This window comes from Manihot esculenta, chromosome 8, assembly GCF_001659605.2.
Source record: "Manihot esculenta cultivar AM560-2 chromosome 8, M.esculenta_v8, whole genome shotgun sequence".
NCBI lineage: Eukaryota > Viridiplantae > Streptophyta > Magnoliopsida > Malpighiales > Euphorbiaceae > Manihot > Manihot esculenta.
The window spans coordinates 2295047-2311657 of NC_035168.2; the positions used below are offsets into that span (position 1 = coordinate 2295047).

Sequence of the window (16611 nt, forward strand, 5' to 3'; positions counted from 1 at the left end):
TAATAATACAATAATTTTGTTATTATAAACAAATATTTTTTTCTAAATAATTCTTTTACTTATATGAGAGGTTTTATTATAATTTTGATTATAGAAAGTTATTGTTTTCAATTGTTCTAATAAAACAATTTCTGTTTTCTAAGAGTGCCGATCCCTTAGTGCTTAAAAATTAAATTTAAATAATAGTGAATTTAGTTAAGGTTTCTATAAAGATAAGTAGGAAAATTTTATAAGTAAATTTATTATTAAAATTATTAAAGCTGTATTAAATAATATTTGTATTAATATTTTAAAAATTAAATTAAATAGCATGATAAAGTATTTAACAACTAGCTTATTAGTTATTAGCACCAAAATGAAAAAATATTCCCCATTTTTTTCTTTTCTTTTTCTAATAAACTTAAATTATAAATCCAAAAAATATTAATTAGAAACAAATAAGCTTAATTTTAGACAAACACCCTCTGAATTTTACCGTTTAAGTCCAAAACATTCAAATGGAGGTAAAACTATACATTAGTGATTCCAATATAATTAGAATTCTAAATCTAGATATTCATATTTTTAAATTTTGTTTTCAAAATAAGAATACAGGAACTTCCCAATCTTTTGATGGATTCAATTCCTGAAACCATTCCAGATGGAAGATGATGTAATTAATTAAAATATATTATTTATTATTAAATTTTTAATCATTTTGGTATTTTATTTTTGAAGGCTTACAAATTGAGTATACGCATAGCAAATTTATTTATAAATTATTATTATTATTATTTAAAGATGGAATTCTCAAGTTTCCTATGCAACTGTTTTAACTTGAAACAATTACAGATTTTAGTACTAGTAATGCGCCATTACGCCCTATATTTCTTTTCTTAAAATACCAGCAAAACCAAAGCACACTGAAAGGAAATCTTACGAGAACTGTGAAATTACAACGTCATAAAAAGACAGATGACATATGCCTATAACCAACCTGGAACAGTTTACGTGGATGCTTTTGTGTTAAAAATTTAGCCAGTAAACACAAAATATTGTAGGCACTTTTTTAGAAAGATTAGGTTGAAAGTTATTAGAAGAGTTTTTTTGGGGGAAAAACCGGATGCATCACTATCAAAAAAATCTATTAATTTTCTTTCATTTAATTAGACCATTAGGGCAAAGAGTATTTGCCCTTGGTTTATGAAATTTAGCTTATAAACATTAAGTGCTTATAAGCTAACTTGAACTTATAAGGACTTTTAAATTTTAAGTTATTACAGTTATTTATATATGATACATAAAAATTGAAATGTTTGATTAAAAATAACTTATAAGCATATTTATTATGAAAATTATTAAAAATATATATAAATTATTTTTTCATTAATTGAGAATACATATTATAATTTTAAATTTTTAATAAAAAATACTATAACAATTTAATTGGTCAAACTAGTTTATAAATTTTAGAGCTTATAAATTAGTTTGACAAGCTCGACCAATCACCCTCTTACTTTGCGAGGTCTCTGGTGCTAAGCCAAGTGATATCTATCCTGCTTATACAGGCCCTGGTTTACACCTACAGAGATAAAAATAGGTCATATTAGTACAGGAAGTTCCACAAAATACACGAAACTAACATTTACTGGGATCAACAGGTTCCAGGCTTCAAAGCTCAAAGAACATTGAAATTCCACCGCTGAGAACCCATTACCTGACAGACGAATGTGAGAGAATCTGCTATGGTTCCATTACACTCAAATTCTTTCCTTGACCACTGTACTGTTGAGATTTTGAGCGTTCCAAACCAGCACTAAGGTGTCCTTGTGCACTGGCCTCCTGTGAGTCTCCTGGAAGTAAATATTTGTAGATCTTTGAAACTTACATCTCGCTATCTTCACAATACTTAACAAATATCTGTTTCCATCCTGAAATATATTCAAGAGTCAAAATCCAAATATTAAAATGATGGGCTGTTCGGAGGGGGAAAAAAATGGAAATCTCAATGACAAAATTGAAAACGGAACACTGTAGCAGAAATCCAGATGCATATACTTCTAATCCCTAAAGAAGTGAACCTTTATTTTATTATTTATTTATTTTATTTTCAGTTTAACCTTCCATGTCCTGATCCTTTTCTCCTCTATGTCTCTCTGTTTGCAGGAGGAAGAGTGCCTTCTATGAATTGCCCTGATTTGAGCTTTGATTAAGATTCATAGGGATAACAACTTACAGAGAGAACTTCTGAGACATTGCGTTACTTCTTCTTCTTCTTGTTTTTTTTTTTCTTTTTTGTTTGGCCTGTAAACTGTTCTAAAACACCCAAATGAGCATAATGATCACAAGAGCTGAAATTGTCTTCCCTAATTATGTACTTTGGACCACGAATTACACGGAGTCATGGAAATTGGTTGCAAAATGTTCAGACTTCATCCACAGATTGAGATAACTATACTAAAGTAGGTGAAGCTAAAAAATTATTTCTCAACTTATATTTAGAATTTCAACTCACATTTGGAATGTCAAAGTCACCTTCACATGCATCACATAAATCCAATGCTAGTTGTCGGAGCATTGGCATCTGTATGATAAGAGTTAAAGAGGGTGCATTAGTTGACAACCACTTCTGAGCCTAACTAAAATTGGAACAACAGCATAAGGAAGCAGTGATATATCTCTATGACAATACCTTTGAAGCAGCATCAAGAATGAAGCTACTGGGTATCCCCGGGCCCTGCACAATGTAGTAAGATTCCAAGTCAAAAGCGACGCATTCAGGTCAGGTGCAATTTTATGTGTGCTTTTGCAAGAGGCTGAAAATTGAATTGACTCAGAAGCCAAGAACTTGGGCTGCCCTTTTGCTGAGTTAAAGGAAATGAAAATGGCATCAGCCAGAATACAGAGTAGCCCCAAACATTTAATCCTCGTTATGCCATTGAATAATCATATTAAAGCGCAGGTTAAGCATATTGTGTAGTTTATAATTCCGAATTAATAACAATTCACTAGATGTAGTCTCATGCCTTTGCCTCTAATCTACATCATATTTGCTTGCAACAGAGAATTAGGATCAGGTTCCCTGCCGACAGCAGTTAATTTTTTTTTGTTCCCCAGAACAATGCTATGACACAGGAATTGACCATAGAAAATTAGTAGCATGAGGTTTCATATCGTCAAATGAAACCTAGATGATTAATAATAGAATGTAAAAGGCTATACTAACATATGATCTCTTGAAGTGATCTAAAAAAAGTAGCAGCATTATTAAATAGTTCTCAATTCTCATCTTATTTTTAACATGAAGCTGACCTTACAACATTTATCTCTGCTCCTTTAACTTCTGGTACAACAGAACAGCAGTATAAAGCACAAATAATCAACATCCATGACAGGCCATTATGCAGTTATGCTAAAGCAAGTGATCAGTGGATAGAATTCACATTCCAGTTGGAAGAGAACTGGAAGCCATATGATAATGCAATGATTTGGCTTAAATTGGATCCCAGTGAAGGGGGTACAGAAAAATAAAGTCCATTAGTAGATGGCTCACATTATGACGTAACAAGATATCTTCAAGAGCTCTGCAGTTGAACAAATAAGAAACTCCAGTTGCAGTTACTTCTCCGCAATCCTAATGACAAAATAAACATATAGAAATATAAATGAAGGCAATTCTTTTTTTTTTTAAAGGTCGTTATGACTAATTGAAACCAAAAGATAGCATAAGCCACAACCACCAAAAAACATTGGAGACAGGAAGTAGAAAAGTAAGACATGTCAGACAACTACCTATGCAAGAAATCACTCATGTCTATTTAAAGAAAGAAACGGGCATGGAGAAATTAAGAAAATTATCATTAATGCGAAGGAATGAATATAGAACAAAAGCATAAATCTGGTGATGCTTGGTTCTATCAAGCACCTTCATGAATAAAAAATAAAAATGAAAAACAAAAAATCCTCCTTTCAGCTTTCTATTCCTTTCATTTTTATTCACATGCATCCTCTTAGGGTTTTCTTGCACAGCTATAAAGACAAGGAAAATGAGTGCTTTAAAGGTTGCGAATTCACACCACCACATGCTTTATGCTTGATGAAAATTTGAAAACCAAGTAGAAAGCTTTCTGCTTCAATTTGTGGAAGCTACTTTCAGTACATTCTTTATAGTAAGAACAATGCTTGGGACCATACCCCTACTACAAGAAATCAAATTACAAGCATAAGCTAAACTAAGGTACAAAACCTGAAGTGACAAGATATTAAATTATACGAATAAGATGCATTAAGGCACAAAAACTGAAGTCCATGACATTGCTATTTACCAGATGACTCTTTCAGCTTGTAGTTGCACTTATTATGACAAAGAAAAAGTTCTGAATTTTTACAAAGGAATGAATCTGATTCCAAGAGAAACTGACAAATACAAACCTCAAGATGGACTGAAATCAAGCCAGGCCATCCCTGTGAAATGAGGCGCAGAGAATCTGTAGGGACAACAAAAATTAAATCGTACAAACAAGTTACCTACCCTTTGTGACACTTAAGATGAATAAATTTTCTTTAGAAGAACTACAAATGAATAACAGGTTGAAACTATCAATAATGTAGCAACTGAAGGAACTGAAGCCTTAGCAAAAGGTTCCAACAGCTGTTCCAAATTCTCTAACTATAGTACAATTTGCATCACAAAGAAAAGGGGAAAGCAGCGATACATAATACATGTAACAAACAGAGAAGTGTGAACATTATGCTTTGCATTAATGAGGCTAACCTGAATTGAGAAGCCGGCATCCTACCAATGAAAACTCAACCAAGCTTGCACAGTTCTGAGTAAGAACAACCAAATCATTGTTGGTCATCTGAGGAGTTACCCTCTCAAGCCTCAATTTCCTTAGATTTGCGATAGAGTTTTTGAAGCTTGATGTGGATACATCACCAAGACAGTAGCATAGGGACAATGCCTGCAAGTGCCTCAGTGATCTCATAAAGTTTATGATGATGGCATCAGAGATTACCTGTAGATAGCCAAATCAATAAAATAAAGGGCAATAAATTTTTAGAGCATAATTTAATGATTGTGAGGAATAAGATGATAACAGATTAACCCAGGATGGTAAAAATGATATCACCAGAAACATTTCAAAGAAAAGAGGGATGCCTCTCTGCACTTGATCAGTATCCTAAGAAGTTACATCAGCATCCTATACCATGTACTGTCTTTAAAAGGTTTTCTCAAATGAATGAAATTTTCTTTAATTTCCTTTTACTTCACAGTCAAAAAGTACATGAACAGAGATAAATGAGCATCAATAATCAAAATGGCTTCCAAAAATGCGTCTACCCAACTCTAAAAGTTATCTTATTTCTTTGTCCGACCAGAGAGAGAGAGGATTCAATAAGACCAGCCTCAACTCAAGCAATAATTTGACTCGCAAGTTGCAACTGATTCACTAATCTGAGACAAGTCACTGGATTACATACTCATTCCTGACAGTAAACTCTATGCATACATAGGCAAGCAAATAAACAATAGGAGTCACTCAGAAGTATTTCAACTCACATTAACAAGTAAGCATCTTTTTGGAGGACCCTTTAAGAAGTTATACCTGAAAACAAAGAATTAATGACTCCAGCATGGGACAAGTTGTAGGAAGTAGTCTAAGGGCGTCTTCACCCAATGATCCACCCAAACCAACACTTATTGCCCTTAATGACATAATTGCAGGTCTAAGAGCTAGTAAAGACAACCAAGAAAATCCCCAACCAAATGCAATCTCCTCTAGCATGCATTTCTTGCCCAACACAGTATAGAGATCTCTACAAGAATATGAGGAAGAAAGTTCTGTTCCACTGGTATTACTTCCTTGATGAATCAGATTTTTACAGCCTCTTGCATTCAAACACTTCAAAGCAGGATTTCCATTGACAATGTAAGCTAAAGCATCTCCAGAAACCTGCAATAATACAAGCAAAATAACTTCTCTTATAAACACAAAATTGAATCTTCAGCTGCATTTAATAGCCCATACCAGCAGTAGTAATGACAGGACACACCAATTAAAGTCTTTTCCAGCTAACGATGCCAAGACTATCTTTGTGATGACAACTAAGCCATCTCAGGCATGTGCAGGCTATTAAATCAAATACTCATACAGATAACCTAATCAGGACACCAGAAATACACAGATAAACAACCACAGAAGGCAGGAAGGAGGAGGATGGAGAAAATAGAAAGAGAAAGACCAAGACAACTGGCAAGACTTCAGATCTAATACTACATCTACGCAAGATGTTTATCTGGAAGGCTGCAACTTGCAAGGTCTATTAACACAGGAAACAGAGCCTTCAAATTGAAATTTCAAGTAAAATAACTTATAGTTTACTCCATGAAAGAGCAAGCATCACATAGTTGGAATCATCTACAGGCAGATTTTTACCCCTGCCTCCAAGCAATCAACCGGATAGAACAGGAAAATTCTCCTTCATTCTATGTTTGGTGCATCAATTAGACAGAACAGAAGTGGTTCTTGGTCACTGTCCAGTCTAACTCTTTTTTTTGTCCCTTCACTCCTCATGAGACAGCTTGTCCAGCCACATGAACAAGGATAATGACATACATATTAAAAAAATAATTTAAAAGTATTATATTACTTAAATACTATAAATTTAAAAAAAATAACTTTTGTAATCTTTCTTAATGTATTTATTTTATAATTTTCCACCTTATATATTTTTAAAATTTTATATGTAAATTAATTATATTTTACATATACAATATAATATATCAATAATTATTTTGTATCATTAATTTGTCTTGTCATGCATGCACCAAACAAAAGACATGGCATTGTTATCCTATTTGTCTCATTTCTTGTCCCTTGCACCAACTCCAGCCTTATATCTCTCATATTTCAAATTTACACCAGCTAAAGCATGAAATATTTACAATTGCTGAGAAAGCAATTTGTTACATAGTTGTATGCATATTTCTAGAGAGAGAGCACCATATTTCATAACTTTGAGCACTAACCATTGTATTAGAAATATCAAGTATCTCCAATGAAGAGCCTGGGAAATGATAAAGAGCATCATCAACAACGTGAGTTCCCCTCAAGCAAAGGCTAACCAGAGCTTGTGTTTGAGACATAAGGTCAAATAGGGATCTTTCATCAACACCTGCAAATAAGTTCAATAAATGCATAAATAACTTCACCTAAATCTTCTGGTGTCCTGGCACCAAAAAGAGAAAAAAAAAGGATCTATGAACTGCATTTGTCCAAGAGAATCTTAATTGTTAAAGCCCTTCAGCCATCAACTCACCCATGCAACCACCAATATGAAGTGTTTGAAGTTTAAATGCCAATGTATCTGAACATCTCTTTTCCAAGTCAGAAGCAGCGGGACCAAAACTTGTAATACCAGAGCAGAGAGCTTGAATTGAATTTATCCCAAAAGACGTGTCACAAACTAAAATTGAGTGTAGTTTACTACATCTGCATATGAGATTTGATATGCCAGTATCTGTTACCGAAACACAACCTTTAAGATTTATGTACTTTAAAGAAACACATAACCCTGTGATATACTGGAGATCCAAATCTGGCATAAATATTGCAATGAAAAGTCAATAATGTGGCCAATGATAAATCATATACAAAGAAAAAAAAAAAAGAACCCACCACCAGTGGTTTATGAAAAATATGTGATATCATACTTGGCTAAAATTTTCCAGCAACCTATCTAAAATTGTATAAATGGCTTGACTAGTGGGTAAAAATATCTATAACAAATTTTTATATTTAAAAGGTAGCTTATTTTAACAAACAGGCGTAAAACCACCAATTATTCACTATGAAAGGCCAACTTTTTGAGGAAGGAATATGAAACTTCAATGGAATTTTATAGTGGAGTTCTTAAGCCATCATAACAAACTGGCCAATTGGTACTTCAAGTTTGCAAAAGTATCCTATTCAACAAAACACAATTTCACCTGTAAGGTGTCTAGTTTTAGCAATAGTGAGTTATGACAATGGAATCCTAACACCACCTATGGGCTATGCTAACATTTCTTAGTAGAATTATTTGATTTGTTTATTGAGGAAGTATTTGAAAATAATTAAATAAAAAAAGCTGATATCTTACCAGAAATATCACTTCTACCCTCCAATATGAGTCTTGTGATATTTGAAACAGATGGTTGTGAATGATAAGATGCCATGCCCAAGAAGTTATTGCCCACAAAGCAGGACTTGTTTGTTAATGGTGGCACTATAACAGGACTAGAAGATATAACTGACACTTGTGCTGGTATCAACGGAGTAATATCAATGGTTAAATCAACTTCACTAATGCGTGGACACTTCAGCATTAATTTGTGCAAAGTGGTTGTTTTAAAGTTCAAAAGATGTGTTGCTCTTAATTTTCTTAAAGAAGGAAATGACTTCAAGAAGATCTCAATGGTGGATTCAAGATGTAGCCTTGGACACTTTGAAATATCCACCTCCTCAACTCCTTCAAAAGAGAGAATTGGTGGCAAACCATGCAAAATTCCACTTCCACATTGATCTCTGTTAGCACTCAGACGTTCAAGGTTGATCAAAGACTGTCTAATGCTTTTCCTCAGCATAAAGTCCACACAATAAGAATTAGGAAGCAAAGAGAGGAGAAGAATCACTGATGTTATTTGTGGACAACCTGAAAGGTTCACTTTCTGCTCAACAAGTAAATACCATACAGTCAGTAACTACCATGCAGGAGAATGAAAATTTAAGCAGTTGTGAGGATAATATGGGAGGCGAAACTGTGCATGACATAAACTTGCTGGCATAATAAAAGAACTAACACTCAGAAGTCTTTTCAATTTTTTCCTGAATAGAATGATTGCAATGATCTTTAGAATGTAGATGAAAAATAGCAAGAAACCACAAAAAGGAGGATACTCAATTTACAAATTTTAAACCAGATAGGAATCAAGAGAATTAAGAAATGGGTTTTTAAGAATAATTAAAATAAAAAAGTAGCATAATAAGTTAAACAGCTCCATAATTCTCATCCCTACCCCAATGTTTCAACTACCTTGTCAAGTAGCAACTAGCAAGCTGAATATGTATGAAACTCCCACCATACTGAATTCTTAAAAAAAATCAAAGGAAAAAAAAAAAGGGAAAAAGAACAGTAAGAGAACCTCAAAAACTTAGAGATTTCTTTTATTACTTCATAAAAGCGAAGAATTGCATTTTTATTCTCTTCACAAAAAGTGCATTTCCATATAAATACAGAAAACTAAGGAGAGAAAATAAATTATTCTAAGGATCGGTTTTTTTCTTCTTCATAGATTAGAAGTGGTCAATGAGTAATTTTCAATTTTGCCCCTCCAGATTGTTTTTCAAAGGCTCCATTTAACTAATGCTCAACAAGAAAGGGAAAATTACTGGATGATGTCCGGGAGCATTTAGAAAAGACAAAGTAATACCTTAGAATATTCTGTCAACCGTATCCTTAGATGATCCAAGTCACCATCGTCAAAGATGCCAATTGAGTCTGCAGGCGGAATTTTCAGCAGTCTAAATATTGTCTCCATGCTTTTCTCAGCAAGTTCTGTAAAATAGCATGACCTTCTTTTCCCTAAAATATTATGCAACTCGATTAATATCAGTGGTTATAAATAAATTAATAAATGGAAAAGGAATTTCAAAGGATAAAATTTGAAGCATTATGCATAAAATTTAGTCATACCTGCAGCAAACCACAAGGGCAAAAGACTAATCCTGAGCTGTTTAACAATATAATGGAAAAAGTTACTAAATTAACAAGAAGCAACTGAGATTTAGGCTAATATGTTGGCAAGAAAAGATAACAAGTGAAGTTGCCTAAGATTGAGCATGAGGATAATCACACACTTGCTTCATAGCTTGCTCCATGAAAATTATTAAATTAAAACAATAGTTTTATCCTGCTTTCAATTGAATGTGAAGGTACAGTGGGAAACTGATTTTTTCTTTTCAGCTCACATAAAACTGCAGCAACTGCCTAGGCTATGTCAAATTTGTTATACAATACATACTTTTTCTCATTAAGCTCATCTGTATTCATTCTTTGTTAAATTTTTTGGACAATAATTTATGCAAAAGAATACATGTTACATGAGTTTTTTTAGTTGTAACACTTATTATTATGGTAACCTCATATATCTCCAACATTAGGCCCTCAATATAAATGTGAAAACACTAATCAATACCTGGTTTAAAATGCCAGTACAATCATCTTCAGCTTTGCTCAAAGGTTCCAACCGTTCCGTATTTGCAGTGAGCCAAACTAAAAGGGCATCAGCAAGATGCATCTCACTGCGAAAAATAACTAAAATCAGAAACCCAACAGATAATGAGAGTTATTTCAGGAAATATAAAAGATATCTTATTCACCTGTATACTGTCAAATCAGGATGCTTTATGCAATGAAATAACAAATTATAAGGAACATCTCCAAAAAATTTACCAGAGATTGCTTGCATCTGCAAATTAGCCAACCCACATTTCATCAGCTTGGTGGAAGCAACTTCACATTTGAAACAAATAATTTCAGCAAAATGGTCTCAAATATGAAAGAGAGCAACTGTACAGCCTTTAAATTAAAGTCAATAGAATATTAACACCAACTAGAGGAATTTATTTAGCTCCAACAAAAACTTCAAAAAGAAATACCACAAGCACATGAAATGAGACATTCATACAATTCCGCTTGCTTTTTGATTCAGTTACTAAAATACAATTATACAACTCTGTGAAATTTTAGTATATTAAAAAACCAAGCATATGCAAATCAGCAACCCACATTCATCAGTATATTAGAATCAGGTTCAAATTTTTAAACATAACTACAGCAAATGGTCCCGAGTATGAAAGGGGCCAATTATATAGCCTTTTAAATAAAGTTGGTAGAATATTATGAGAGATACAATCTGCATTGCGCTTGCTGATAACAATTAGAAATTCAAAAGCTTTAAAAATGGAGGAATTTATTTAGCCCCAGTAAAAGCTTTGAAAAGAAAATTTAAAAGCACATAGAGAGAAATTCATTCTATTTTGTATGGAATTTTACTCAGCAACTAGAAATACAACTCTAGTTTGAAATTAGTACTTTCAATCCCAGCTGCAGCTTGAGCATTGAAAAAGCCATGCATCTATCTTTCAATCTGTATGCGTGCTTGTGTGAGTGAATGTATTTTTTTTTCACCTCCTTGTAGGTTCTAAGCTCATAAAAAGTGAAATGGCATGTTACCATACATCATTAACTATAGAACCAACAATTTGATAATACAGAAACTTTCAGCACATGATCAAGCTGAATTCACCATGTGACCATTAAAAGTAAAATGAAAGTTAAGCACATACGAAATTTCTTGCTAGATAGCTCGCACATAATTCTGGAATAAAATCATTTGCTGCAACATATTATGAATTTATCAGTTAGAGTGGATGCCATAGTATTTATACCAAACATGAAAAAGTAAATAGCTTGAGTTTGCATCTCTGAACTTTTCTGCCTAACTTGAAATGTCAGATGTAACCTCACCGTGCTCTAAACCAAAGTTCCAAATATGAATTAAATCATCCACTTGAATTTCAAGCAGCCCAGGCCCCTTGGTTGAAGATGCCTCAGAAAACCAGGTTTTACATGTCAATAGAAGTGATTCTACTCCAAAATAAAGTGCTGCCTGGAAATGAAATTCAAGAATTTTAGAAGCATAAGCATTATGTAAAAGTTTTCCAAGTTATTTGAGAAACAAATACAGAACTGCTTAAGTACAAACTTCAAGGATAAAGCAATGTAATATTACAAAATGCAAAAGAAGATTATGTAATAATTTTTTTCAAAAAAAAAAAAGCAGATAATTTTATGCAGTTCATGCAAAAAAGCAACTCATCCTCTTTAAGTCTTTATTGGTATAAAAATTTATTCAACAAACTAATTAAATAAAAAAGGGGGGAATGGTAATTTACTCAATACAAGTAATCCATAAATGGAATGGGGAAAACTTCCTCAAGTGCTTTATATGAATCATATTCCTCCACTCCACCCTGCTATTTCTTTCTTTTTGAAATTGAAGAAAGTATTGGTAAGAGGTTAAACAAGAAAAACAAAACCTTATTATGCAATTGAAAATATAAATCTTGCCTAGTTGCTTCAAAAAAAAAGTAGAAGAAAGCAAAGTTTGCAATATTTTATTCAAGGTTTAAGGCTATCTTTATGTTCCCATGACAAAATTGAGTATTAATAATTGTGACTAATTTTGCAGAGTAAAGCACAAAGGCAAAGCACACTGTTATACTATGGAAACATTTACCTCAAAAAGAGAGAGGAAGGTTTTAGATGTGATATCCACTTTGCAGCCATAAACACACTTTAAAACATTTATAAATACTTCCATGTTCCACTGGATTGAAACACAACTCAAGTTTGACTCGCTGCAACAGTTACAAGTGATTTAAAGATCAGCCAATATGCAAATGTATCTTTAACTTAAAAGGTATAAACATTAAAGACACACCACACTGTTACAAAATATTAACAAATAACTGAACTAAGCAAGGCAACAAACCCACTATTAAATAATAAACAAATAAATATATATGCAAAAGTGAATTTGGCCATTACTAAAGCATCTAGTTCCTCAAAAAAATGAATGCAATATATATATATATTTATACAAATTCCTGAAACCTAAGTAATTTTATTAGTTCACAGAGTTAGGTTTTCACATTTCCATTTTATCATTATTCTGACAATTTCTCTGCTAAAAAACACACATTAATTAGCAGAAAAGGTTTGATTAAACAAATTTCAAATCTCTCAAAATTAATGTAAAACATAAAATTGCTAGTTTCTTGTGTTTATAAAACTAAAATATAAACAGCAAATTAAAAGAACAAGCAATTATTTTCAATTACTGAAGTTTAGTTTATTGTAGTGTAGTTTCAAGTTTACCAAAAGCTTCCACTAAGAAGGCCATGGAAATAAGAAGACTGCTCAACAAGCCTGCGAATATAACATAAAAAACAAAGTCGAGCAACGATCAGAAACAGAAAAGATAACAACGAATAATTGCATTTCATTTAATTCTAGATAATAACAATAACCGAAAAGGAAATGAAACTCTCTTACCTGACGCGATGAGCTTGAATTTTGACTGTTTGGCAGCGGAGGATCGCAGACAACTCCCAGTTATGGATATCCGTTGTGGAAATAAAAGTTTCTGTGTCTTCGGCTGCATTGGGGTTTGTGCATAAGAGAGTAACGAATTCATCATCCGACTCTGACGCCATGAGCTAGAACCTAGAATTGGCCGTTGGACACTGGAAGACGATACTGCCGAGACGGAGGAGGAGGCCAAGGTCCCTTTGGTTGGGGCAAATTGAAGAACGCAGGGGAGAAAACAGCAGCAAAAGCTCCAGTGTCAAAACGTATCGTCTTTGTTACTTCCCTACAGCGCAGCAGCGCGCCCATTTTAACTGTTGTTTCGTTTTCCGGAGTGAAGTTTTTAACAATTGTTCACAATTTTATCCCAAGGTAAATTATTATCGTATCATTATATGATATCAAAATTTAACTCTGTAATTTTAATTTTTAAACCATTCGATTAATACATTTATATTTTATAAACTAATTTTTTTTTAAGTTCTTTTATTAAATAAAATATTAGCAATTTATTTTAAACTGAAATATATACACAGTACAATTTTAAACATTCATTTTAATTAATATCTCAAATTAATAAATTTTATAAAATATAAAAATAATTTAATTTGATCAATTTAAAAATAAAAATTAAATAGTGAATTTTGATAAAACATCTAATAGAAAGCTTAAATTTCCGTTTCAAAAAAACAAAAGAATGCTTAAATTCAACATGCAATGACCTTATTAAAGCAAGGTACGGGACAAAAGTTGTATAAAGTAGTGGATAGGGCAATGTAGATATGCAAGTAGGCTCAACTAAAATTAGACCAAAATCAATTAAATTTGATTAAATTATCTTAAATCAATTTGAATTTGATTTTGATTTTGATTTTGATTTTGATTTTAATTTATTAGTTCTGAATATTTTTACTTTTAAAAAAATATTAAATTTTTTCAAATTAAATGGTTTGAATGGAATTAAATTGAAATTATACAGAAATGAGATATGAATCTAAAACCACATTATATATACTATAAACCTTCTTTTGAAATAAAAATTTTATAAAAATTTAAATTTCTTATTAATTTTTTATTTATAATGAAATTTTAATTTTTTTAAAAATTTAAAAAAGTTATTTTAAAGAAATAAAAAGTCAATAGGGGCAGTCTATCTAAGATTTTAGCATTAAAAAAGTTAAATAGATTTTAAACAGAGTTTTTTTTGTCGATAATAAAATGAATATGCATTATTCATTTCAAACCACTAGTTTTATAATTAAACCGAGCTGATTTTTGTAAAATTCAAGTTTAAAAATTTAAATTCAAGCTCAATTCGAATTTTAATATTTAACTAAATTTAATTTGAGAATTAAATATTATAATTAAACTCGATTTAAATTCAACCCAATTCAAATTCGACTCGTGAAAAATTTAGTTAGTATAATAATAAGACTAATTCAAACTTAAACTCAAAAAACTCAATTAAAAAATTTGAACTTAAACTCAAAAAGTTTGATTAAGAAGTGATGTACTGAGATTCAGAAAAAAAAATAGGGTTTACAATAATAAAGAAAAAACTTAAAAAATTTTTTTGAGATTTCCCCCTCTTATCCTTTTTTCTTTTGTCTTGTTAGTGACACTTGACGGCTTTTCTGCTATAGTGACATTCATCCATCTCGAGCATATTCGTACATACAGTGGTGCCAGTCCCCTTACCTGTGTCAGGCGGCCATTTAATTCTCCTCAGTGCGCGTGCAAAAAGGGCGGCAGAAGGACTAAGCCGGAGCTTGGCTGACTTCCTGCCACGTATTTCAGATCCGAGCCCGAATTACCGAGCAGGTCTGTCTGTAGACGTTTCGGGCTCTGGGCCTAATGTACTTTAGTGGGCTTTGACTTAGCATAAGGGATGATAAGAAACCTAACGGTTATTAAGAAGTTTATTAACAAAATTTAAACTCAAATTCATTAAAACGCTCGTTGTTAAAAGATATTGTACTAAAAAAATTATTATATTCGAACTTAATTTATAATAAACTCATTCATTATTTAAATAAATCAATTCAATTGATTTAAAATTTCAAATTAATTCAATTTATTTAAATTAAAATTTAATTTTATTAAAACGCTCGTTTAAATTTAATTAATTTAAATTTTAAACTTTAAACTTTTAAATTAAAAAATCAAAATATACTTTACTAAAATTAAATATAATTTAATTAAAATTCATTATAATCAAAATCTTAACTTAAACTAAAATAGAAAGAAAATTTTAATTTTTATAAAGGAATTACGCTCTCTCTTTATAAATTTTTGATGTGAGATGGAGTCGGAGCAATGATCTTAGTAGCTTATATATAATATAAGGCATAGTAAATAGATTAAAATTGACTCGTGGTCCAGTGATTAAGAAATGATCACTATTGAGGTTTTAGCTCAAATCCCAGCAACAACAATTGGTCAAATCTTTTCTTTTATTTATTTTTTTATTATTTAGGTTTTAATATTTATTTATTTATAAGATCAAATTTTTTTTCTTTTTATTTTTTTATTATTTAAATTTTAATATTTAAATTTTTTTATTTTTTATTATTTAGGTTTCAATATTTATTTATTTATAATATCAAAATTTTTTTCTTTTTATTTTTTTTATCATTTAGATTTTAATATTTAAATCCTTTTATTTTTTATTATTTAGGTTTTAATATTAAAATTTTTATTTATTTATTATTTAAATACTAATTATTAAACTTTTAATTAATTATATAAAATGTATTTAATATAAAATTAACGATATAATATTAAATTTAATAATTATTTATTTAAATATTTATATTATATTTTATATAAAATTAATTAAAATATATATAATAAATATATAAATTTATATATAAATAATCTATATAGCTAAGGAAAAAAATGGAGGAAGTTTTTATTTAAATTACATAGTTTTAATTAAAATTTTTATATAAAATTTATTAATATATTATTTTTATTTTTATTTAAATATATAATTTATATTAAATTATTTTATATTTTAAAAAAATATTATACATATAATAAAAATATAAAATATTACATAGAATATATTATATAAGTATAATCAACTTAAATTATACTTCCTCAATAGTATCATACTGATTTATATTTAAATAATATAAAATTTTTAATTTATAAAATTAAACAGATAATATTAAATATAAAATAATCATATAAATACATATATAAAATATATATTTTATATATATAAATATATAAAAGTAATAATAATAATAATAATAATAATAATTTATTAAAAAATTTAATAATTTAAAAAATAAAATATTTATTTAAAAAGATATATAGTAAAAGATAAATATATAAATTAATAATATAGTTACATCATTAAATATATAAATTAATAATTATATAGTTTAATATTATTTAATTTTTTAAATTTAAAAATTAAAAAAAATA

The 16611-nt window shown here is 30.3% G+C and overlaps 1 protein-coding gene across 11 annotated transcripts; it reads right to left on the bottom strand.

The window, feature by feature from the left end:
• Positions 1-1299: 1299 nt before the first annotated feature.
• On the bottom strand, positions 1300-13502 carry LOC110621132 (BTB/POZ domain-containing protein FBL11). Of its 11 annotated transcripts, none has more exons than XM_021765225.2 (20): positions 13144-13501; positions 12967-13017; positions 12326-12446; positions 11554-11695; positions 11373-11422; positions 10404-10492; positions 10220-10325; positions 9718-9754; positions 9455-9606; positions 8125-8692; positions 7303-7503; positions 7013-7158; positions 5589-5936; positions 4754-4997; positions 4411-4466; positions 3533-3613; positions 2672-2716; positions 2495-2563; positions 1697-1910; positions 1300-1561 (listed from the first exon to the last, which is right to left on the bottom strand). In XM_021765225.2, the coding sequence occupies exons 1-19, from the start codon at positions 13302-13304 to the stop codon at positions 1740-1742; spliced, it is 2838 nt and encodes a 945-aa protein (XP_021620917.1). In that variant the 5' UTR covers positions 13305-13501; the 3' UTR covers positions 1300-1561; positions 1697-1739. The 11 variants fall into 11 exon arrangements, 8 of the variants coding, with proteins under 8 accessions (XP_021620917.1, XP_021620915.1, XP_021620918.1 ...); XM_021765223.2 differs by having other exon boundaries at positions 7303-7581; XM_021765226.2 differs by lacking the exon at positions 11373-11422 and having other exon boundaries at positions 7303-7581; positions 10477-10492.
• Between the last annotated feature and the right edge of the window lie 3109 nt (positions 13503-16611).